Source organism: Cherax quadricarinatus, chromosome 56 (assembly GCF_038502225.1).
Source record: "Cherax quadricarinatus isolate ZL_2023a chromosome 56, ASM3850222v1, whole genome shotgun sequence".
NCBI classification, from domain to species: Eukaryota; Metazoa; Arthropoda; class Malacostraca; order Decapoda; family Parastacidae; genus Cherax; species Cherax quadricarinatus.
Window position 1 is genome coordinate 19,858,752 of NC_091347.1, and position 24,169 is coordinate 19,882,920.

The window sequence follows — 24,169 nt, forward strand, 5'->3', positions numbered from 1 at the left end:
TGAATCCCTTCACTAAATATTACCCTGCTCACACTCCAACAGATCGTCAGGTCCCAAGTACCATTCGTCTCCATTCACTCCTATCTAACACGCTCACACACGCTTGCTGGAAGTCCAAGCCCTTTGCCCACAAAACCTCCTTTACCCCCTCTCCAACCCTTTCGAGGACAACCCCTACCCAGCCTTCCTTCCCCTATAGATTTATATGCTTTCCATGTCATTCTACTTTGATCCATTCTCTCTAAATGACCAAACCACCTCAACAACCCCTCTTCTGCCCTCTGACTAATACTTTTAACTCCACACCTTTTCCTAATTTCCACACTCCGAATTTTCTGCATATTTACACCACACATTGCCCTTAAACAGGACATCTCCACTGCCTCAGTCTCCTCGCTGCTGCATTTACCACCCAAGCTTCACACCCATGTAAGTGTTGGTACTACTATACTTTCATACATTCCCTTCTTTGCCTCCATAGATAACGTTTTTTGACTCCACATATACCTCAACGAACCACTCACCTTTTTTCGCTCATCAATTCTATGATTAACCTCATCCTTCATAAATCCATCCGCCGACACGTCAACTCCCAAGTATCTGAAAACATTCACTTCCATACTACTACTCCCCAATTTGATATCCAATTTTTCTTTATCTAAATCATTTGACACCCTCATCACCTTACTCTTTTCTATGTTCACTTTCAACTTTCTACCTTTACACACATTCCCAAACTCATCCACTAACCTTTGCAATTTTTCTTTAAAATCTCCCATAAGCACAGTATCAGCAAAAAGCAACTGTGTCAATTCCCATTTTGAATTCGATTCCCCAAAATTTAATCCCACCCCTCTCCCGAACACCCTAGCATTTACTTCCTTTACAACCCCATCTATAAATATATTAAACCATGGTGACATTACACATCCCTGTCTAAGACCTACTTTTACCGGGAAGTAGTCTCCCTCTCTTCTACACATCCTAACCTGAGCCTCACTATCCTCATAAAAACTCTTTACAGCATTTAATAACTTACCACCTATTCCATATACTTGCAACATCTGCCACATTGCTCCTCTATCCACTATCATATGCCTTTTCTAAATCCATAAATGCAATAAAAACTTCACATATATGGTTCAATGTAAACACTTGATCTACACATCCCCTACCCACTCTGAAACCTCCTTGCTCATCCGCAATCCTACATTGTGTCTTACCTCTAATTCTTTCAATTATAACCCTACCGTACACTTTTCCTGGTATACTCAGTAAACTTATTCCTCTATAATTTTTACAGTCTCTCCTGTCCCCTTTCCCTTTATATAAAGGGACTATACATGCTCTCTGCCAATCCCTAGGTATCTTCCCCTCTTTCATACATTTATTAAACAAAAGTACGAACCACTCCAACACTATATCCCCCCGTGCTTTTAACATTTCTGTCATGATCCCATCAGTTCCAGCTGTTTTACCGCCTTTCATTTTACACAATGCCTCGCGTACCTCCCCCACACTCGCATTCTGCTCTTCTTCACTCCTAAAAGATGGTATACCTCCCTGACCAGTGCATGAAATTACTGCCTCTGTTTCTTCCTTAACATTTAAAAGAAGCGCTAAGCCACAAGGGCTATACAGCGCTGCTTTGATTGTAATAATAGTGCAGGGGTAAAACTCACATCAGTCTGTGCAACAGGTTAAATCTTAATCAAAATTAAAGAACAAGGCTGCATCAAAGGTGAGACTTTCATAGGTCAGAAAGTGTTGGGGCAGTGGAGAGACTGCCCCAAAGTTCTTGCTAAATAGGATACCATTAGACTTTTGCATTAATAGGAAAACAAGTCTGTAGGGGTCCTGCAGCACCTACAGCAACAAAAGGTAATCAGGATCAACCCAAGGGAGGATAGGTTTAATTCCTAGGATCATGATTACTATTGGAAGTAACCTACCTTGTCAAAAGCCAACTTGAAAGGGTCATGTCTTGTACTTCCAGCAGTATTTCTGGCATCAGATGGGCCACAGATGTTGACACTAATTGTACCTATGATCTCAATTCTTCACTGGGTTTATTGCATACTTTCTTCCAAGTATATATTATCAACTATGTCTTTTCCATTCAATTTTCCAGGTCTGCTCTTGCCCTGAAAGGCACTGAGTGCATTTGAAAAAAGTTTTATTATAATTGTAAACAAGTGCTAAACTTGCAAGGTGCACTTTTTGACCCAAATGGGTTTAGCACTAGATCTTGACATTACACTAAAAATGTAAGTCATGGGAATGGGAGTCAATCAGAAATGATCCAAAGAATGGGAAGGTCGGTACAATTCCTTGGGTCAAGAACAACTCACTGGTATCGACAGAACCTTTGTTGAGAGATCCAATTTTCAATAAATTCACAAGATCATCCAGCACTTAAGAATGGGAGGTAATCAGGTTTGATTTAAGAAGGGAGATACAGTTTCTTGGATAAAGGTCCCCTTCAACCTCAAGGCACCCCCCTTGAGAGGTAAATAAAAAAAAACTTTGGTGCAAGTTTTCCTTCCTAAATTGCACTGAGTTGAATACTGACAGTGATGGGTGTCCCCCAGCAATCCAGGTAAGGTGCTACACTGAATTATACCACAGTACAATATGGAGAGAAAAAAAAAACTTAAACCAGTACAGTATTTTAGAGGACCACCACAATCAGTTTCTCAGTCGTTATTAAATACCTTCCACAGACACTGTATAAACCTACATGTTTAGCGCTTCCCCCTTGATTATAATAATCTACTCAGATGGAAATTAGCCGCCTTCAGGTTGCCTCCAAATATTTGCCACCATCTAGCAATGGTTCCTTAACGATTTTGGTGGCCAGCATGTAGAACAATGTTTTAAGCACAGCTCCCTCAGATAAGCCGAGAGCAGCAAATATTGGCCTAGATGAGAGAATGGGTGTGCACAGCATAAAAAAAAGTACCCCATGCTGTGCATAATGGGGAAGTATCAAAATGCTGACCATGTGTTTGGTTTAAAATAGCAACTTCGGTATGTTTTCTAGTGTCATTTTTATAGTTTAATGTACCGTTTCTGAGCATCACTTGATACAATGAAAGACAATACTGAAGGATGATAGTTGGTTTCAGAACCAGTAGCAGCTTGAAATTGGGCTCAAAGGGGCCAAAATATTAGATTGGCAATTTTCCCCATGGATAGGTAAGGACTCCTATGCACCCCCCAGTCTGTTTCATGGTTTAAGAGGTCCAATTCAATTACTGACATGCCATTATTTTATTATCCAATTAGGGTGACTTTTTACAAATTCAAAATGGAAGGCAAGTGTAATATATAGGAGAGGTCTAGTGATGTGATTAATGAAGAGGAAATGTTTTAGTGCCTGGAATGTCTAAGTTTATTTTGGGCTTTTTAAATTAATTTTTTTAATTTGTAAAATCTACCAAATTTTGTACTTCATAGGGTAGTTCTGATAGTCAATTTTTGTTTATTAATTCCTTTTCTCTAGCTGTTGAAATTACGGGGCAGAAGTTTGATTTAAACTTTTACCAGTGATAAGTTTGACCAAGGACAATAATAATTTGTTTCAATTTACATTGTGCATTTCTAAACCAAAATGGTTTATATAAACTCATGACAAAATTAAAGATGCTAGATTTTATGCTTGCTTCAATTTATTCTTTTGCTAAGATAAAGAAACAAACAATTCTGACCACAATCTTTATTAACGGTGGTGGTGCCTAGGGACACGTAGCTCTTCCATAGTAGCCTCCCCCTTCTCAATCTTAGCCAACCAAGCATCCTTGCGCTTTTGAATGGCAGCTTTGCGTTCATCGTATGTCAACCTCTTGGCATTCCATCTCTTCTTTACAACCTATTAAAAAAAGCATGAGGCACATGTTAGATATTTATAAATCACCACTTGAAACTTGTCACAAAATGTGGAACCAACCTGTATTACAATTTAGACCATCTAGTAGCATAAAAATGCATAGGTGTCAAGTTAAAAACCACCATTCTAGAGACCTATGTTTACCAAACCTACTACAAAGTGTTTGCAACAAGGCATAATATAATCTTTAACCCTTTGAGGGTCTCGGACGTACTAGTACGGCTTACGACCCAGGGTTTTTGACGTACTAGTACGCCTAAATTCTAGCGCCCTCAAATCTAGTGGGAGAAAGCTGGTAGGCCTTCATGTGAAAGAATGGGTCTGTGGTCAGTGTGCAGTCTAAAAAAAATCCTGCAGCACACAGTGCATGAGAAAAAAAAAAAAACTGACCATTTTTTTGGAATAAAACAGCGACTTTGCACTGTATTTTCGTATGGTATTTATTGTTGTATTCTAGTTTTCTTGGTCTCATTTTATAGAATGGAAGACATATTACAGAAATTGAGATGATTTTGACTGGTTTTACAATGAAAGGTACCTTGAAATTGAGCTTAAAGTAGCAGAAATGTTCGATTTTTACCAAATTTCAAAAGTAAACAAATCGTGCCAATGGTCCAATACACGTCAACTGGCGAGTCTAATGTTCTTTCACAAGTGCGCCAATAATATTTATACCATTTTTTACACTAATGCAGTAGTCTGCATAACAGTAAATCTTATTTTTTTGTGAGAATAAAAATTCAAAGTGGAAAGCAAAAGAATATAAGAGGGGCCTTGAGACGTGACTAATGACCAGAGGAAATGTCATTTTAGTGCCAGAAATGTCTTTCTTGTTTATTCTGGACCCTATTCGGAAATTGGCATCTTTTGAAATTTGTATGAAATTGGCAAAATTGCTAAATTCTGACCACTGTACTGGATAGTTGAATTTCATAAATGGGTGGTTTCTTGCACCCATTCGATAGAAAAAATGGAGTTCTAGCGAAATATTCATGTTTTTTGTCGACTAGTACAGTAGAATTGGCCGAAAATGGGGCTCAAAGTGGGCAAAATCGCCGATGCCTAAACATCGCCGAGACCGCTAACTTCGCGAGAGCATAATTCTGTAAGTTTTCCATCAAATTTCAAACTTTTGGTGTCCTTATGATCGGGAAAAGATTCTCTATCTTTTCATAAGAGAAAATTATTTTTTTTTTTTTAAATTTGGCCGACCCTGAGAACGAGTTTCGGAGAGGGCCTGTCGACCCTCAAAGGGTTAACAAAAGGTACATACAGGAGGGCCCCTGCTTTCCAGTGCTTCGCTAATATGGACAATTCATGGCTCCTGATTACTATGGCACCTGTGCACCACACTTTCTCCATTTACATATTCTGTGAGCTCTGTCAAGTTACAAAGTAGGAGCAAAGTCAGGCAAAGGAGTAGCTAAGGGTGTGTCGCACTTGTGTTGATGCAATAATACAAGAATATCGCTCTGGGGCACTAAAAACATCCTATATTTATGCCATCACAAGACATTTTTCATAATCCATTTATCACATGTTTTGGAAAACTACATAGACATGCTACACATCACGTAATAGACAGTCTGACGGACACTTATTAAATGGCCAGTTGTACACGTATTAGATCAACTGGGAGTGAATGGGTGCTGCTATGAGCCTGGGACTAGCCACCACAAGTTGGATTTCTATTACGTGTCCATCCGAAACACCAACATTTATGGAGCATTATCCCCACATTATTATTATAATAAAAAAGAAGCGCTAAGCCGCAAGGACTATACAGCGCTGCAGGGCAGGAAGGAAGCGAGGGCATCAGATGGCAAAAGGGAGATGGACGAGTAATAGGTTACGGATAACAGCGGGGTAGTGGATGGTGAAAGGGTAAAGGGCAGCAAGAGACTGAACTAGAAAGGGCTGAGGGGAGTGCGAAAAGTATCGTCAGAGTTTGTGGAGTAAATCAGTCGTTGTCAAGAAGTCAATGAGAGAGTCAGGATTAAAGGAGGGTCCATCAGCAAGAAGGGAAGGTAACGAGAGAGTAGTAGAACGAAGACGACGACGGAGGTAAATTCTGCGTGCTCGTTGATAGAGAGGGCAGTCTAACAGAATGTGGCTAATCGATACTGGAACTTGACACTGCTCACAGAGAGGAACAGGGTGCCTCTCCATGAGATACCCATGAGTAAGACGAGTGTGGCCAATGCGAAGGCGGGAGAGTGGTCTCCCAACCTCGGCACTGATGACAAGAAGACGGCCAGTAACCTATGCTCGGTTTAATAGAATGAAGTTTGTTACCGAGCAGAGTTGACCAACGTTCTTGCCAACGGGTGCGAAGGTGGGTAGCTATTGCAGCAAAATAGTCCAGAAATGGAACACCTCGATAGGAAATTGGTAGGTCATGTACTGCTGACCGCGCAGCAGTGTCTACCTGTTCATTGCCCTGTACGTCGACATGACCAGGGACCCAACAAAAAACAATATCTTTATGTTTGGTAGAGATACGGCGTAGCCAAAGTTGGATACGGAGAACTAGGGAATGAGATGTATCAAATTTTCGTATAGCCTGTAGAGCACTAAGGGAGTCTGAGACTACTGCAAATGATGACACAGGCATAGATGCGATACGAATAAGTGCTGCAAGAATGGCATACAGTTCAGCAGTAAAAATGCTAGCTGAAGATAGTAAATGCCCCCGCACGACGCTGTCCGGAAACACTGCTGCGAATCCGACGCCGTCTGAAGACTTAGAGCCATCTGTGTACACAGCGGTGGCATGAGAATGGGAGTGGAAGTGATCAAGAAAAAGAGCGGGAAGCCACTGTAGGCAGTTCAGCTTTCGAGCAAGGGAGTGAGAAAGAATAGACCCGAACAGCTGGAACTTCCCAGGGGGGTAGGGAAAAGTGAGATGCTACATGAACATATAAAGGTGGTAACTGAAGGGAAGACAAGAGTGAATGTAGGCGAAGAGAAAAGGGACGGAGCAAACAGGGGCGGGGAACGAATAAAGAATGTCTACTAATATCGGTGACCATTCTATAAATGGAAGGATTGTGTAGATCGTGAGAGCGTACATAGTAGCGAAGGCAATGGGCATCACGGCGATCAGACAAGGATGGAACATTCGCTTCTGTATAGAGGCTCTCAACAGGGAAAGAGCGAAAAGCACCAAGGCACAAACGTAATCCTTGGTGATGGATAGAGTTAAGGCTAGAGAGAGTAGCAGGAGAGGCCGCGGAATAAATCTGGTCACCATAATTGAGTTTCGATAAAACGAGGGCTGAATGTAGGCGAAGCAGAGTTCGACGATCAGCTCCCCAGGAAAGATGAGCAAGGGTTTTAAGAAGGTTTAGCCGGCTGTGACAAGTTGCCTTCAGAGAGGTAATGTGAGGTTTCCAGGATAACCGACGGTCAAAGAGAAGGCCTAGAAACCTGACTATCACGTTCGGGGATACGGGAGCCATAGAGATACAAAGGATGATCGGAGATAACAGAGCGTCTAGTGAAAGTAATTTGGTGAGTTTTGGTACTTGAAAATTTAAACCCATGCGTGGTGGCCCAAGTGGAAACACGGTCGGCCGCATGCTGGAGAGAAACTGCAATAAGATGACAGTCAGCGCCTGCACAAGCAATAGCGAAGTCATCAGCATAGAGTGATGACCAAATATTGGGTGGAAGAACAGAGGCCAAATCATTTATAGCAAGGAGAAAAAGTGTTGTGCTTAGAACACATCCCTGAGGGACACCTTCAGCTTGGACGAAGTCCGGGGAAAGAACATTATTGACTAACACGGAAATGTCTGTCAGTTAAAAAGTTAAGGAAGGATGGTAGATTGCCTCGGAGGCCTAAGGAATGGGTCTGGGCCAAAATATTATACCTCCAAGTTGTGTCATATGCCTTCTCAAGGTCAAAAAATATGGCAATAACTGAGTGATTATTCGCAAAAGCATTGCGAACATACGTATCCAAACGTAGTAAGGGGTCTATGGTAGAACGACCCTTACGAAAGCCATATTGACTAGAGGAGAGACTGTTGTGTCTCTAAATACCACATTAAACGTCGATTTACGAGACGTTCCATCACTTTGCAAACTGCACTAGTAAGAGCGATGGGGCGATAGTGGGAGGCATCATGTACTGTAGTACCCGGTTTGCGGAAAGGGAGAACAATGGCAGATTTCCACAGCTGGGGAAGAACTCCTTGTGCCCAAATAAGATTGAAGAGGTGTAAGAGGACTACAAGGGCTGACCGATGTAAATGTTGCAACATACGAATATGAATGTCGTCAGGCCCAGCTGCCGATGATTGGCAAGCTGAGAGCGTTGCCTCCAGTTCTTGAAGTGTAAAAGGCACATTATACTGTTCTTCTCTGAGAGAAGAAAAGTCCAAGGGTACTAACTCTCTGGCAGACTTTGAGGAAAGAAACGAGGGGCATAGATGGAGCCCTCGGGAAATACGGACCAGATGTGTGCCAAGTTCAATGGCAACGTCGAGAGGGTTTGCTACATGAACACCAGCGACCTGTAGAACAGGAGCCGAGTCAGGAGAGTATTTACCACTCAATTTCCTCACTTTTTAACAGACTGCACTCATAGAAGAAGCAGAGGTGATGGTGGAGACAGTCTCGCCAACAAGTGCGTTTAGCTTCACGGATGACACGGCGAGCGATCGCACGCTTCTGCTTAACCCTTTCAGGGTCTGTCCCGTAGATCTACGTTCAGGGTCCAAACCGTAGATCTACGTCATGAGCTCAGCTCACTCTGATAAACTGAGTGGTACATTTGGGCCTAGATATGAGAGAATACATCTATGTGGTATGTGTGCACCACATAAAACAGATCCTGCAGCACACTGTGTATAATGAGAGAAAAAAACTGAAATCATGATTTTTCGATTAAAACAGCGACTATGCAGTGTTTTTTCGTATGTTTTTTATAGTTGTATTTGCGATTTCTTGGTCTCAATTGATAGAATGGAAGACATATTACAGAAATAGAGATGATTTTGATTGGTTTTAGCACTGGAAATGGCTTGAAACTGAGCTCAAAGTAGCAGAAATGTTAAATTTTTGCCGATATTCAAGAGTAAACAAACGACCTCACACGTCTAATACACGCCAGCTGGTGGGTCTAATATGCATTCACAAATATGGTGATGATATTTATACAATTATTACAGTATTGCATAACAGTAAATCTTCAATTTTTTGGTGTGAATAAAAATTCATTATGTGAATAAAAAATCAAAATGGAATTTATTTGTAAAGCCTCAAAACATAACTAATGAACAGAGGAAATGTTAGTTTAGTTCCAGGAATATCTACATTGTTTATTCTGGACCCTATTTTGAAATTGGAATATTTTGAACTTTGTGTTAAATTGGCCAAATTAACAATTTCCGATCACTTTAATTTGTAGTTGAAACAGTTGACTTGCTGATTTCTTGTGCTCAATCGATAGAATAGAAGTAATACTAGTGAAATAGCTAAGAATTTGGTTTACTGGAATAATGTAATTGGCTTAAAATGGGTCAAAGTCGGCAAAATCGCCGATTCGTAAATATCGCTGACACATCAAAATTCGTGAGAGCATAATTTCATCAATTTTCCATCAAATTTCGTACTTTTTGTTTTATTACCTTCACAAAAAGATTCTTTACCATTTCATAAGAAAAATAATTTTTTTTTTTGAAAATTCTTGGACACTGGGGCACCACTTCAGATTTGGGCCTTGGACCCTGAAAGGGTTAAAATCAAGAAGTCTCTCAGCGGTTCTATTGTACCGGTACCTGCCCCATGCAGCACGTTTCAAACGTACTGCACGAGCACAAGCAGGAGACCACCAAGGCACGCACTTCTGAGAATGCCTGCCTGAGGTTTGGGGTATAGAATGAGAAGCTGCGGTATAAACTGACGTCGAGAAGATGTGTAGGAGCTCATCAATGGAGGATGAAGAAGGAACCTCACTAAAAGCAGTGAGGTGTGAGTAAAGATCCCAATTTGCCCGATCAAATTGCCAGCGAGAGCTACGGAAAGGTGGTGAATAGGAAGAAGTAAGAATGATCGGAAAATGATCGCTGTCATGTAAGTCTGGTAGAACAGACCAGGTGAAGTCTAGTGCAGTGGAGGAAGAGCAGACTGATAGATCGATGCAAGAGAGTATGAGTACGAGGATCAAAATGGGTGGGAGTACCCGTATTTAAAACATGGAGGGGGTGAGGCGAGAAAAGCCTCCAACTGGATGCCACGTGAGTCACAATGAGACCCCCCCAGAGGAAATGGTGGGCATTAAAATCACCAAGTAACAGAAGTGGTGGTGGTAAGGATGAAACAAGAAAGGCAAAGTCTGGGATAGAAAATGCTCGAGAAGGAGAGAGATATAAAGAACATACTGTAAACCACTTATTCAAGTGGATACGGGCTGCAGTGTAATGCAGCGAGGTATGGACAAATAGTTGACAGTACGGAATATCATTGCGTAGAAGGGCACTTTCATTAAAGGTCCCATCTGAGAAAGGATCCGAAGAATACAATAAATTATAGTCTGAGATAGGTTGGAAAACAGCTGAGTGTAATTTTGGTTCTTGTAAGCAAGCACCAACAGGGGAAAACCTGGAAAGCAACATCTGAAGCTCACCCCGATTACCCGAGGCCGCGGATATTCCACTGTAAATAGGCCATGATTGGCGATGAAGAAAATACCAGGAATCTGTAGGTAAAGGCACCTACGGACTAGAGGGGTTAGAAAAGTCAATGTGGTGGCATTGGAAGACGTTCAAGTAGCGAAGGAATGGAGCGTTGCGAAGAATGGGGTTGTGAAGATGGAGGAGAGGGAAGAGAAGGAACAGGAAGTGAATCAGTGTCCATTGAAGGTTTAGCCTCTGCAATATATTCTGAAATGGCTTCAAGTGTTTCTGAATTCAAAGATGTATGGGAGACCATATTGGAGATAGAAGGAGGAGGGTGAGTAAAGATTGGGACAGTAATGGACTGTACCAAAGTAGAGGGGGAGGGAAGAGTGTAAGGGACTGGAGATGAAGTGTGGGGGGGACAGAAGAGGCAGAAACCTGGGAGGTGGCAGAAAGGGAGAAACTTGGGAGGGGACGGGGGTGGAAGGCATAGTACGAGGAGGAGGGTGAATCTCCACACTTGTAATAGAGCCAGAGAGAGGGGAAGAACTAGGTACAGAGACTGGAAAGGTAAAGTGTGGAGGTGGAAGAAGGGAAGAAAGGGGCAAAGAAGATTTGAGCAATGTGGATTTTTTGGACTTCTGAGTAGAGGGGCGATTGGTATTAGGAGTCGTACGAGGTCTTGTCGATACTGGGGCTTGTGAGGAAGGACGCAAAGATGTGAGAACAGACCGAGTTGTAGTCGGGACGTCAGAGCCAAGGACAGCAAAAGGATTAGATGCCGTAGTGGCTATGGGAGGGGTAACAACAGAGGAGGCTGCAGAAGATGGGACCCCAGAAGTGGGGGGATGTTTGGAAACACGAGAATAAGAAACACGGGGTAGTCTCCCTTGGAGGCGGAGATGAGTAACTGCCATAGCATAAGGGAGACCTTCTGCCTTTTTGAGGCAACGGATTTCACGTTCATTTAAGTAGACCTGGCAACGGCGGGAGTACGAAGGGTGAGCTTCATTACAATTAAGGCAAGATGTATTAGAATGGTCGTCGGCACCACAGACTGGGCATTCGGCCATAGATCTGCAATATTTCGCTGGGTGACCAAAACGCCAGCAATTTCTACATTGTTGCGGTGTAGGTATCACCTTTCGAACTTGTAACCGATGTCCCGCGACATATACAGAGGACGGGAGTTCTCGGCTGTCAAAAGTTAAACGAGCCACATTGCAAGGGTAACGTCTCCGCCCCCGGGCAGGAAGGACATAAGTGTCTACTTTGAGGATTGGGAGATCCTGGAGTTCCAGCTGTTCAAAAATGTCATTGCCACATGACTGGAAATTCTGTTGGACTATGGTATGGGGCAGAATGACAGTACCACTACAAGAATTGAGAGAAAGATGTTTTTCAATAGTGATAGGAGTAGTATCGATATTCGAAAGGAGAGAAAGATCATGAGCTTGGGTAGCATTCTGGACAGTGACGATGCGCATACCGCTCTTGAGAGCATGAAATGAAATATCTCTACCAACATGACGCAGGAGCGCTTTGCCAATACTATGGTCAGAAAGGTAGGCAGAAGAAGAAGTCGGTCTTAAAGTAAAGAATTTAGTCCATTGTGTGGTCTGAAACTGAGCGTGGAGAGGGAGTGCTTGACGTGTCAGTCTTTTCCGAGTAGAATGGGAAGGTAATGAAGGAGCATCATCAGGAGATTGACGTTGGCGTTTAGGAGTAGGACCGGAGTTGGTCCGGCGTGAAATGGGCAGGCGATTCGAAAATTGCCGTACCGTAGAGGGAGAAGCCGGAAGCATAGTCAAAGGAGAGCGGAGTTCAGACAAATCGAAGGAGTCAGTCAAAGCCCCGGTACCTGAAACGGGTGAGGAAACAGCACCAGCAAGAGGTACAGGGGCATCAGGAGTGTCCGAAGAGTGGTCTAAACACAAGGCAGGGTCAGAATGGGGTGCGGTATCAAGAAGGGGCCCGGGGGTAGTGGGTTCATGGACTAGGGCTGCCATGGTTAGGTTACTCCTTTGCTTTTTGTTTTTAAGAAAAAAAAAGAAAGAAGAAAAGAATAAAAAAGGGGGGAGCGGGGAGGAATAGTTCCCAGGAGGAATGAAAGGGCCGGAAATCTCCCTCCGCGCCCAAGAGGACCTCAGCACCGCTAGTAGTGCAGATGCAGCATGGAACCCGTGCCATACCCTACCCTTCATGCCAGTAAACCAGCAATCCGGGATAGCAACCCCACATCTGCCGAGCTACCTCGGTGGACAAAAGAGAGGGCGGCCGGATATCCGCCACAAAGCATACCTCCTTTGGCCACCACCCCCGGAATCCGAAAGGTGGCTTACAGAGATACACCCATCGCCCGAAAGACACCCAAAGCTACTCCGGGATACCGGAGAGGGATCGGGACATCCCCAGGCAATCCAGATTCCACGGCAAACTACGCCACCGCCAAGAACCTCAACGGAATGGGATGGACCCCGGTGTCCTTTCCCCTACCTAGGAACTAGCGCGCCTGTGGGAGAAATCCCAAAGGCCAAAAAGAGGAAGGGCAAAAGGGAGGGGTGAGGAGGAGGAGGAATGGAAAAAGGGGAGGATGGGATAGGGGAGGGGAGAATGGGGGGTAATTAGGTTCAGTCTGAGGAAGACCGACAGGGCTAATTTCTCAGACCAAGAGCCTCTTCACCACGCCAAGGAGCCCCCCTTGAAGAGGATTATCCCCACAATACACCTTACATTATATACAAATTATCTTCACATCAATGCAGTAGTCTGCATAGCAGTTGCCATGAGCCAGGGTGTGTTGTCAGGGATTCAGTCTTGTTTACAGAGTCTGTGTGCTCTGTTTCTCTCTCTATTCTGGCAATTTACCAACCACTCACTATGTACAAGGAAAAAATATTTTTAGGCAAGTAATGTGTACTGCACATTCATTTTTACTTTCATATTTTTTTTTGTAGGCCTAACTCTATTGTACACTTAATATATGATAGTGTAAACATATCAGGCCTTTATATGTATTAAGAAAATAAAAAAGGCAATTCACTTTGCAATGGTAATTTGGAACCTAACCCACCTTATAATCAGGGCCCTCCTGTATCATGGAGAAAAAAAAAAGGAACAAAGAAAACCAATGAACTCGCTAACGAGTGAAAAGTGCACAAGCTAAAATTGCATTGTCTATACAAAACGGTTAATCGGTCTTTAAAATGAGATCAGCGAGATCAAAATTACCGACTTTTTTTATTGAGCACCTTTTCTTTCAAGAAATTTCAAGAAAGTTAAACTATGTAAAGTTTGAAGGATTCTAATTGCTGTTTAAATGGGGTTTCCCCACTTAACTGCCTTAGTTTTTTTTTTTTTTATAATTTTTTTTTTTCACTTTTCCTAAGGATACACAGCTACCCAGAGTTAGCATGGAGGTAGGAGACCATTTTCAATCTGTTTTCAGCTAAACTATTATCAAAAGGAAAATTATTTGCATCCAAAAATATCTCCTCAATCCATTCTCTAATACAGCCTCTCCTCACTTAACGACAGAGTTCCATTCCTAATACCACGTTGGTAAACAAATTTGTTGCTAAGCGAGGAGCATATGTACTACTATAAAGGTAGTGGGTTTGCGTCAACCATCTTCGATATTGTTTTAATGTCATCTTTACACCATTTATAACATTTCTGATATACAGTGGACCCCCGGTTTATGATATTTTTCATTCCAGAAGTATGTTCAGGTGCCAGTACTGACCGAATTTGTTCCCATAAGGAATATTGTGAATTAGATTAGTTCATTTCAGACCCCCAAACATACACATACAAACGCACTTACATAAATACTTACATAATTGGTTGCATTGGGAGCTGATCGTAAACCAGGGGTCCACTGTATTTTTAAGTGTTTATACAGTATATTGTAATAAACAGAATAGAAGAAATCAGCTCTAATATACGGTACATTATTTAGTTATGCATACTGGTCAGACCCCATCGTAAGTCCGAGTCGTCAGTAAACAAGTACAGCACGTCGCTAAGTGAGGGGAGGCTGTACTCATAACCAAGTGGTATTTTGCAGAGAAAGTACACTAAAACAGAAAAGTTAGATGGCAAAGTAATACCCCCAGACAACATCAGACTTTTCTTTTTATTTTAACACACTAGTCATCTCCCAATGAAGCAGGATGACAAAAAAAAAAAAAAAACTTTCACCATCATTTGCACTATCACTGTTTTGCCAGAGGCATGCAGATACAACAGTTCAGATATCCCAGCAAATATATCTAACTCCTCCTCTAGAGTGCAGGCACTGTACTTCCCACCACCAGGACTAAAGCCCTGGAGGTGGAAGTTACACAGCGCAAGAGCTGCAGGTTGGTAACGTATACCGCTGAATGGTAGGTGTCAGATTGGCAACCAATGAAGTGTTTAGCTATCAGATTGGAAAATTAAGTTCTGCAATACTGAATGAAATATTTACAAGCATGACTGATTCAGCTGAAGACAAAACAAAACCAATTTAAGTGGAGTCAATACTAGTCTAGATTTATTCATGTCTTGACTTCAGAACAGTAAATTTAAGGTCCCTAATGCTTTAAACTTTCACATTTCTTACATTACGAAACCAACACTATGAAATTATAGCTTCATACTAAAAATGGAATCATTATTTACTGTCAGATATAAAATACAGTACTGAATTATGAAGAAAATGAGCATTTATTACCAGCTACAAATATCTGGAAGCTATTTAGTGTACTAAAAGTGAAATACAAAGATGGTATGAGGTGGAAAGGTCAATCGATTTAAATAGAAAAATATAAATACACGAAACGAGAATATGATTTGCCTTACCTTCTTCTCTTCTTTTGGTGAAGGTAATGGGTCAGAACGAATGCCAGCATGTGCCTTCTTGTACATTTCTTCTAGCTGTTTAGAAGAAAGTATTACGATTATACAAAACAAATGGCTTAGAAAATTATGCTTTGAAAATAGGTAAGATTGCAATGGACAATAATGGACTACCAAAATAACCCAGCCAAGCCTAGTGTAAGCCCTATCCATATGCAGGATGGCATGCAGTGATGCCCATGAAGGCTCACTGTGTTGGCAATGTTTTTTAGTACCCCCCTTTTTTCTTCTCTCCTTGGTAAGAAGTTTTTTGTATCCACTAAATATTTTGCATTTCATTTTAGTGCCCTGTTCCTGCACGAAAAGGGAGAGAGATTTTATTCAGTCACTTGACACAGTAGTATGCCTGAGTGATGTAAACCCTGTTGGGTTTTATATTTCGCATCAAGCTACCCTTGTATTTCATGCCATGCCACTAGGCTGGCACTGCCGATCTTGCAGGCTTAGACCTACCTTCAGTCCATTAGATGCTAGCTCATTCTCACTTAGCCTACAGTCAAGAAGTGCTTCCTCCCTCTCTCCTACGGCATGCCGCTGAAGAGTATTATTCACTGCTACCAGATATAACTATTCTGACTGATATAAGAGTTATCAGAGTAAGCCAGTTGTAGTTTCAAGGACTGCACTCATGAAGCATTGTTTACACTGATTTTGTTTATTTCCACATGGCACAGCGATTCCTAACGTAACCTTCCATATTATAAATTAAAAAAAAAAAAAAATTCTAATATGCAACGATACATTACAGCAAATTGTACCATAATTAAATACAAGTAAAAACCATTATCAAAAAGAGTACAAGTCAACCACCAAATTTACTAGGGCCTCCAGTTCAGAATTCACAAATACCACTAAATTTTGTCCACTGGCCAAGGCCATCTCTCTATACAAGACAATATATTTTAATCTGGTCAATACTGACAATCATATGATATACTGACATTAGGTAAACAATGGCAAAGGCTGACAAGTGCAAATTAAAGATACTGGCAATGGTTCAGGTCCAAGCACGTACCAAGGAAATGACAAAAACCAATACATGCATAGTACTATATTACATGATCCTTTCAGGTTTAGCACTTAATTTGATTGTACTACTGCATAGTATTATGAAAAACCAGCACATTGGATCCAAAAAATGTACATATTAGTGAAGAGACTGATAAATTTTTTTTACACATTTCAATTCATCGGGTATAAATAACTATTAATCAGTAATTACCTCATCAGGGGTAACTCCTTTCTTAATGAATCGTGAGAACTGCCTCTTGTAAGCATCTTCATCTTCCTCCATGAGTTCCCTCATGTAACTGGCAACGTGACTACCCATAATATGATCACGAAGAACAGAAGCATTAAATTCCTTTGTCTCCTTGTCATATCCAGGGAATCTCTTCTCACTGTGTAGGAGTGGATATACATGTTTAGTTTTCAAAATACACCTACCAGTGTTTATGAACTTGAAAATACTGTAAAACACAATCATTAAAACATTAATTATGCATATACCTGTGGGGAACTTCAATGCCTCCATCCACAGCACCTTTCATGACTCCAAAAATCCTAGCTCCAGTAGTGGTCCGTGCCAGACCAATGTCAAGGTTGGCACGGAAAGCTCCTGGACCTTCTGCCACATCCTCCACAGAGTACATCTCCCCATCAGCTTCTTTCTGACCTTCATAAATGGTATCCAGCCTGAACTTCTTCAGAATCTGAAATACAGTATAGATAAATAATATAAACTATCTGACTCTAGTAGTGCAATATAAATTTAATGACTGTTTTAATTGAGACTTGACCAACAGACCAGACAATACCTGGAGTTTACCTAGAGGGGTTTTTGGGAGTCAACACCCCCACAGCCCAGTCCCAGGTTTAAAACCCATGAAAATTTCACCAAATTTAACATGTTTTTAACATACCAATTACATAATTTAAAGAAATGTGTTCTGGTATACCACATAATACATGAAGACTTTCACTGTTGATTATCTTACCAGTTTTAATGTGGTACTGACAAACCTTCTGACAAAGTAATTAGCAACCTAAAGCCACATGCAAAACTTGTAAAAAACAGAACCAGTATCGGAGAAAAAAAACAAAAGAAAACTTACCCTCCTAGCAAGCAAGAGTCCAGTGCAGTAGCATGCTGCATAGTTGGTAAGACCAACCTTGACACCATATTTAGGGAGTTCATGAGAATATGCAGCAGCAGTGATCATATCTCCCTCAATTCTGGCATAAGCAATCTGAGCGATGACATCAGTGTTTGTGATACGCACAATCATGCTGTAGAGATACCTTTAATTAGCGAACCAATAAGTTACTAAACAAACTACAGTACTTATTGAATATTAAGAATATTATTTGTTTCTTGGAATCCCATTTTTTATTTTAACTCAATGGCTCTCTCCATCCTTGCTTCAGAGTGCAGACACTGCCCTTCTCACCTCCAGGACTAGTCCAGCTAATGGGCCATTAAAAATTCCACTTGTCTTCACTTACTCGTACCCAATATACTCTCACAAGCCTGCTGGATGATCAACTCCCAAGTCAAAGCCTCATTTACCCCCCTCCCTTCCATACCCAGGATGACCCCTAACCCTCCAACCTGAGATTTATATATATCCTCTGTCTCTCTATAAATGCCAAAAACCACCAAGCTACCCACCCCTCCACCCCTAACAATGAAGACCTTAGTTTTATAAAAACAATCATACTACTGTATTATCTAAAGTCAAACCTTACCGGTGCTTAGGCGTATTGTACTTGTTCTTTGCCTGCACAACCAATCGCTTGCGAGCATAGTAGTCAGTCTTGCCCTCTCTGCGCCTCTTGAACTTTACTTGGAAGCGCTTGAAGTAAGCCTTATTCTTGACAACTTTAATGAAACCCTGTAGAATATACACAGCGGGTTTAAACATCACCTAAATTCATGTATTAATGAGAAGAAAAATAAAAGCAACCACCAAATTTCTAAGATCCTTTTCAGATTTGCTTTACCTTCTATATGCCTTTGACAGATTTAAAGGGTTCACCTACTCCCACAGCTAGGCCCTGGGTCAGGCTTGTCTGGTCAACCAGGTTATGGCTGCTGGTCCACAGATTCATCACAGACTGGTTGATCTGGCACTTAGTGGAGTATATGTCAAGTCCCCTCTTGAAGACTTCTACACCTCCTCAGGCAGTGTTTCTGATATCTGTTAGTAGTGCTGAATAATCTGGGTCCATAGAACCCCTGCTTTTCACAGTTATTGTTGTATTTGTCTTTTATCTCTTGCTCCAGGATATTATTGCTGTGTGCAGATCTGTGACTAGTCCCTCAAGCATTTCCCATGTATATACATGCATTATGTATCTCTCCACTCCATTAAATATAGTACATATTTATGGCTTTGAGACATTTCCAGTAATTTAAAGCTTTAATGGCTCCATGTGAGATGTAACTTGCAGTATACTGGGTGATGATCTTGCATTTTGTATGTTGCCCCTTTCGAGTTCTTTATTCTTTCCATATCTAAACAATTGGAATTTAACACTGAATGTTATGTTAGAGATGTCTACATCTTTATTTACATTATGTTTTTGCTCTGAAAAACTTGGGGCTTTTCCCTCTTGCTCTCTTTAAACAGGCATTCCAAGGGGAGGAGACATATGCTAGTGTATGCCTTCTATATCTGAATTTCAGCACTATTTATTCTCAATTTAAATTTGTACTATTAAATCATATCCCAATTATTCTATTCCTTTTCTAATGTGTTACACTAACAAAATCTACACCACTGATATATTAACAAAGGTGGTGGTGGGTAATGTGCTGGGGGGAAAAAATCACCTGAGAGGTCTTCATTATATGACCAGCTAAATGGCTCAACAAGAGAATCTGAAACTGTCATGGGAAATGTCCTTTATGCATGAGATCAATAAAGTGAGATTTAATGTCAGTACCAAAACCCTTTTCTCTTTACTGTCAGTGTTTAGAAAAAAGCACTGGCGACAATGCAGGGGAGATTTATAAAGAAAAATGTTGATGCAGAAAAAGATAATTTTTTTTACTGCACAGTTTTAATGCCAATATAAAGCATTCTTCAGTACAATATTTGAATTAGGACATAACAGTACAATGTAAAAATTATGACTTTCAAATTCATGCAATGGTCTTTAGTTTTGTGGAGTGACTGAACAGAAGTGCGATGATACAGAAGGTTACTTAGTTACAATGGAACAAGATATGTTACAAATTTTATATGGGAGTTGAAGGAAGGTTGGAAGAGCAAGGAGAGAATTGGATGAGCTGGTTTTGTTTGATATAGTGTATTGTTTCAATTATGTTAGCAAGAGAGCACAGTGATTTGGATAGTGTCATCACTGGCAATTTTTCCCCTGGTTTTGAAAGTGTTGGGGTGAGTTGGACCTGCCTAGTGTGGGCCAGTATGCCTCCCATTGTAATCCCCTATTCTTGTGCTCTTGAATGTTTCCATTTGTGTAGGTAAAGGTGGTGGTGGGGGAATGACAGGGTAGCAAATGAAAACTTACTTTTACTCCAACAGCATCTGCCACTTTTCTAACCGCATCCTGTAGAAATCTGGTGTCCTTAAATTATTCAGAGCCCTATTTTTAGGTCAATGACGAATTAAGTATTTTATTTCTATGCCTCTTAGAAGTTTCTTCTAAGTGAAATCTACTCCTGAAGCCGGGGCAAAGGCCAGGCTCATCTGGTATTTGCCTGATCAACTAGGCTGTGGCTGCAGGTGGTCTGCCGACCCACATATCCATCACAGCCTGGTTGATCCGGCACCTGTTGAAGATACTCGTCCAGTTTTCTCTTGAAGACTTGTGACATAACACAAAATACACAAGAGGATATGACAGGATGGACAGGGCAAGTCAGATGCAATCTGTGGTACGAGGTCACAGTTTGAGGTTAAAAAACACAGGTGAATCATAGGGATGTTAGAATGGTCAGATTATTATTATTACAATCAAGGGGGAAGCGCTAAACCCGGAGGATTATACAGCGCCTGGGGGGGGGGGGGATGTGGAAGGCATTCAGGCTTAATTTGGGGAACTGGAGCACAGATCCAATTCCCTAAATCAAGAGCCCCTCACCAACATCAAGGAACCTTCCTTGAGGGGTAGAATGGTCAGAAAGAACCTAGACATAATTGGTAGAGGCAGAATCCATACATAGCTCTAAGAACAGGTATGATAGGGTCAATATAGGAAGGAAAGTGAAACTAACAGCAGCCAGTAAAGGGGCAGGGCAGGACACAAAACTCAACCCCAGCAACCACTGAGATGATTAGCTAGCAGTTTATTCAGCACTTTTAAAACTAAAATTAACAGCGTTTTCCTTAGGTGAAAAAAAAAAAATCAACTATTCAACATACTACTAATATAGTCGCCTCACCTAGCATAACCTATAAATCTCTCTAATCTTCGTTTTGTTAAGTAGACTGCCAGATGAACCTGGAAACACTGCTTAATCATCAAAAATGAGAACACTAATCAAAAGTGACAGCCACACGTCATCCAGCCATATTATGACAAATATACTTTCATCTAAATTTTATTACCACATAAAACCACATTTGCTTACTTTTATCAATGGTGAAATTAAAAACAGCAGCTTGTAAAAATATATGAATATTTAACCTGAATAAAACTTAGCACATGTAAACACGAGACGGCCAACATGGCCGCCACACCGTGCTAACCCAGCACATACAAGCCATATTTACACCACCTCTTCATCATAACTGCTTTTAAGTTGCAACTCACAGTACACCTGAGATACTCATTGACATATATACGAACAGGAAAGGCAATTTAAGCTCACCATATTGCAAAATTATGGCAGTTCCCATAGACAGCTTCTAGGCTGACGTCTAAGGGACGACCAAGCTCGGAAAAGACAGCATGTTTGTAGACATCACATTCTGTCTACTTGGAAAATATGTATCACATATTTATTATCATATGTCTTGCTCAGATTTTACTAATTACACATTATTTATTTTATTTAATTAATATAATATAATTTTAAATCATATAACGGCCCCTTCAGACGTTTTAATGCTGCTAGATATTTCCAGGGTCTAAGTTTATTTAGGAACAATTACACCTAAGTTTTAGGTGATTACAATTGTGTTACATAATAACATATATATAAATTACCTAGGATAACCCACAACAGTCAGAAAAAGTAATCTATTTATTTCCATTAGGGGTCCTTGTATCTCAGTACAAATCTCTAACAAAATGCTCATGCATGTTAGTGGCTTTCTTTATGCTTAATATTTTATTACATGTAAACTACATATTGTATATTAAGCATAGAAATAAAAAAATGATTTTGAATTTGAATCTCTCTCAATTCAACTATGCCTTGCTAAATACTGGGTGCAATAAATTTGTGGAAAATTGCATTTATGTGAATGTAACTAATTATGTACATAACAGTAAATGATAACAAAGATAATTATTATTTATCAATGTTACATAGACAAGTAGGAATTTGGGACACCTAGGTCGCAAAAAATGTCCCCCTTCGATACCTACCACTGTCATAACAACAAGTTGCTCTGGACCTATTAATTAAATGAAATATACATACACCAGGAATACTGGTAAATATATAAATTTGTGGACTGTATATTAAAAATAATAAATGGTTATATATATATATATATATATATATATATATATATATATATATATATATATATATATATATATATATATATATATATATATATATACACAATTACATAACAGAAGGAAAATATATCTTAATATCACTCGCCTCCAGGTCTCCAGGCCAAATGACTTCGAACAGGCGATAAATGACATGCCCATGCACTCTGCCCCAGAGCCAGACTCATGGAACTCCGTGTTCATCAAGAACTGCAAGAAGCCCCTATCACGAGCCTTTTCCATCCTATGGAGAGGGAGCATGGACACGGGGGTCGTCCCACAGTTACTAAAAACAACAGACATAGCCCCACTCCACAAAGGGGGCAGTAAAACAACAGCAAAGAACTACAGACCAATAGCACTAACATCCCATATCATAAAAATCTTTGAAAGGGTCCTAAGAAGCAAGATCACCACCCATCTAGAAACCCATCAGTTACACAACCCAGGGCAACATGGGTTTAGAACAGGTCGCTCCTGTCTGTCTCAACTATTGGATCACTACGACAAGGTCCTAAATGCACTAGAAGACAAAAAGAATGCAGATGTAATATATACAGACTTTGCAAAAGCCTTCGACAAGTGTGACCATGGCGTAATAGCGCACAAAATGCGTGCTAAAGGAATAACAGGAAAAGTCGGTCGATGGATCTATAATTTCCTCACTAACAGAACACAGAGAGTAGTCGTCAACAGAGTAAAGTCCGAGGCAGCTACGGTGAAAAGCTCTGTTCCACAAGGCACAGTACTCGCTCCCATCTTGTTCCTCATCCTCATATCCGACATAGACAAGGATGTCAGCCACAGCACCGTGTCTTCCTTTGCAGATGACACCCGAATCTGCATGACAGTGTCTTCCATTGCAGACACTGCAAGGCTCCAGGCGGACATCAACCAAATCTTTCAGTGGGCTGCAGAAAACAATATGAAGTTCAACGATGAGAAATTTCAATTACTCAGATATGGTAAACACGAGGAAATTAAATCTTCGTCAGAGTACAAAACAAATTCTGGCCACAAAATAGAGCGAAACACCAACGTCAAAGACCTGGGAGTGATCATGTCGGAGGATCTCACCTTCAAGGACCATAACATTGTATCAATCGCATCTGCTAGAAAAATGACAGGATGGATAATGAGAACCTTCAAAACTAGGGAGGCCAAGCCCACGATGACACTCTTCAGGTCACTTGTTCTATCTAAGCTGGAATATTGCTGCACACTAACAGCACCTTTCAAGGCAGGTGAAATTGCTGACCTAGATAACGGAGATAAAACACCTCAATTACTGGGAGCGCTTGAGGTTCCTAAACCTGTATTCCCTGGAACGCAGGCGGGAGAGATACATGATTATATACACCTGGGAAATCCTAGAGGGACTAGTACCGAACTTGAACACGAAAATCACTCACTACGAAAGCAAAAGACTTGGCAGACGATGCACCATCCCCCCAATGAAAAGCAGGGGTGTCACTAGCACGTTAAGAGACCATACAATAAGTGTCAGGGGCCCGAGACTGTTCAACTGCCTCCCAGCATACATAAGGGGGATTGCCAACAGACCCCTGGCAGTCTTCAAGCTGGCACTGGACAAGCATCTAAAGTCGGTTCCTGACCAGCCGGGCTGTGGCTCGTACGTTGGTTTGCGTGCAGCCAGCAGCAACAGCCTGGTTGATCAGGCTCTGATCCACCAGGAGGCCTGGTCACAGACCGGGCCGCGGGGGCGTTGACCCCCGGAACTCTCTCCAGGTAAACTCCAGGTAAACCAATTTGACTGGAGATTAATGTGTATCATACTCAGAAAACCTCACTCTAACTAAATCTATGAAAATAATGCTGGCCAGAATTACACATAAATCTAGAGAGCTTATCTGAGGTTCCTGGAGTTGTCTTGTCCAGTCGTCTGATATCTCAAGTTATGCAGGAATGCACATCCACCAATTTCGCCTCCTGTTTGAGAGGTGTCAACACAATTTTAACCTCTAGAGCACGAAAAATTCTTCCCATTACACCAACGTTTGTACAAAATTCAAAACCAAGATGGCGAGTCTCGTCT

General features: G+C 41.1%; 1 protein-coding gene across 1 annotated transcript; it reads right to left on the bottom strand.

Annotated features, from left to right (window-relative positions):
• Positions 1–3,703: 3,703 nt before the first annotated feature.
• RpL5 (ribosomal protein L5) lies at positions 3,704–21,361 on the bottom strand. The gene is made up of 7 exons (XM_053794121.1): positions 21,257–21,361; positions 18,166–18,311; positions 17,532–17,706; positions 16,927–17,129; positions 16,640–16,817; positions 15,361–15,435; positions 3,704–3,871 (listed from the first exon to the last, which is right to left on the bottom strand). The coding sequence occupies exons 1-7, from the start codon at positions 21,257–21,259 to the stop codon at positions 3,722–3,724; spliced, it is 930 nt and encodes a 309-aa protein (XP_053650096.1). The 5' UTR covers positions 21,260–21,361; the 3' UTR covers positions 3,704–3,721.
• Positions 21,362–24,169: the final 2,808 nt, after the last annotated feature.

What these genes read in the sequence shown, in the direction of transcription:
- RpL5 (XM_053794121.1), bottom strand. An exon ending in TACAATACGCCTAAGCACCG is followed by an intron (nt 17,707 to 18,165) that starts GTAAGGTTTGAC and finishes GTATCTCTACAG; the next exon opens with CATGATTGTGCGTATCACAA. An exon ending in AAGGAGTTACCCCTGATGAG is followed by an intron (nt 15,436 to 16,639) that starts GTAATTACTGAT and finishes TCTTCTAAACAG; the next exon opens with CTAGAAGAAATGTACAAGAA.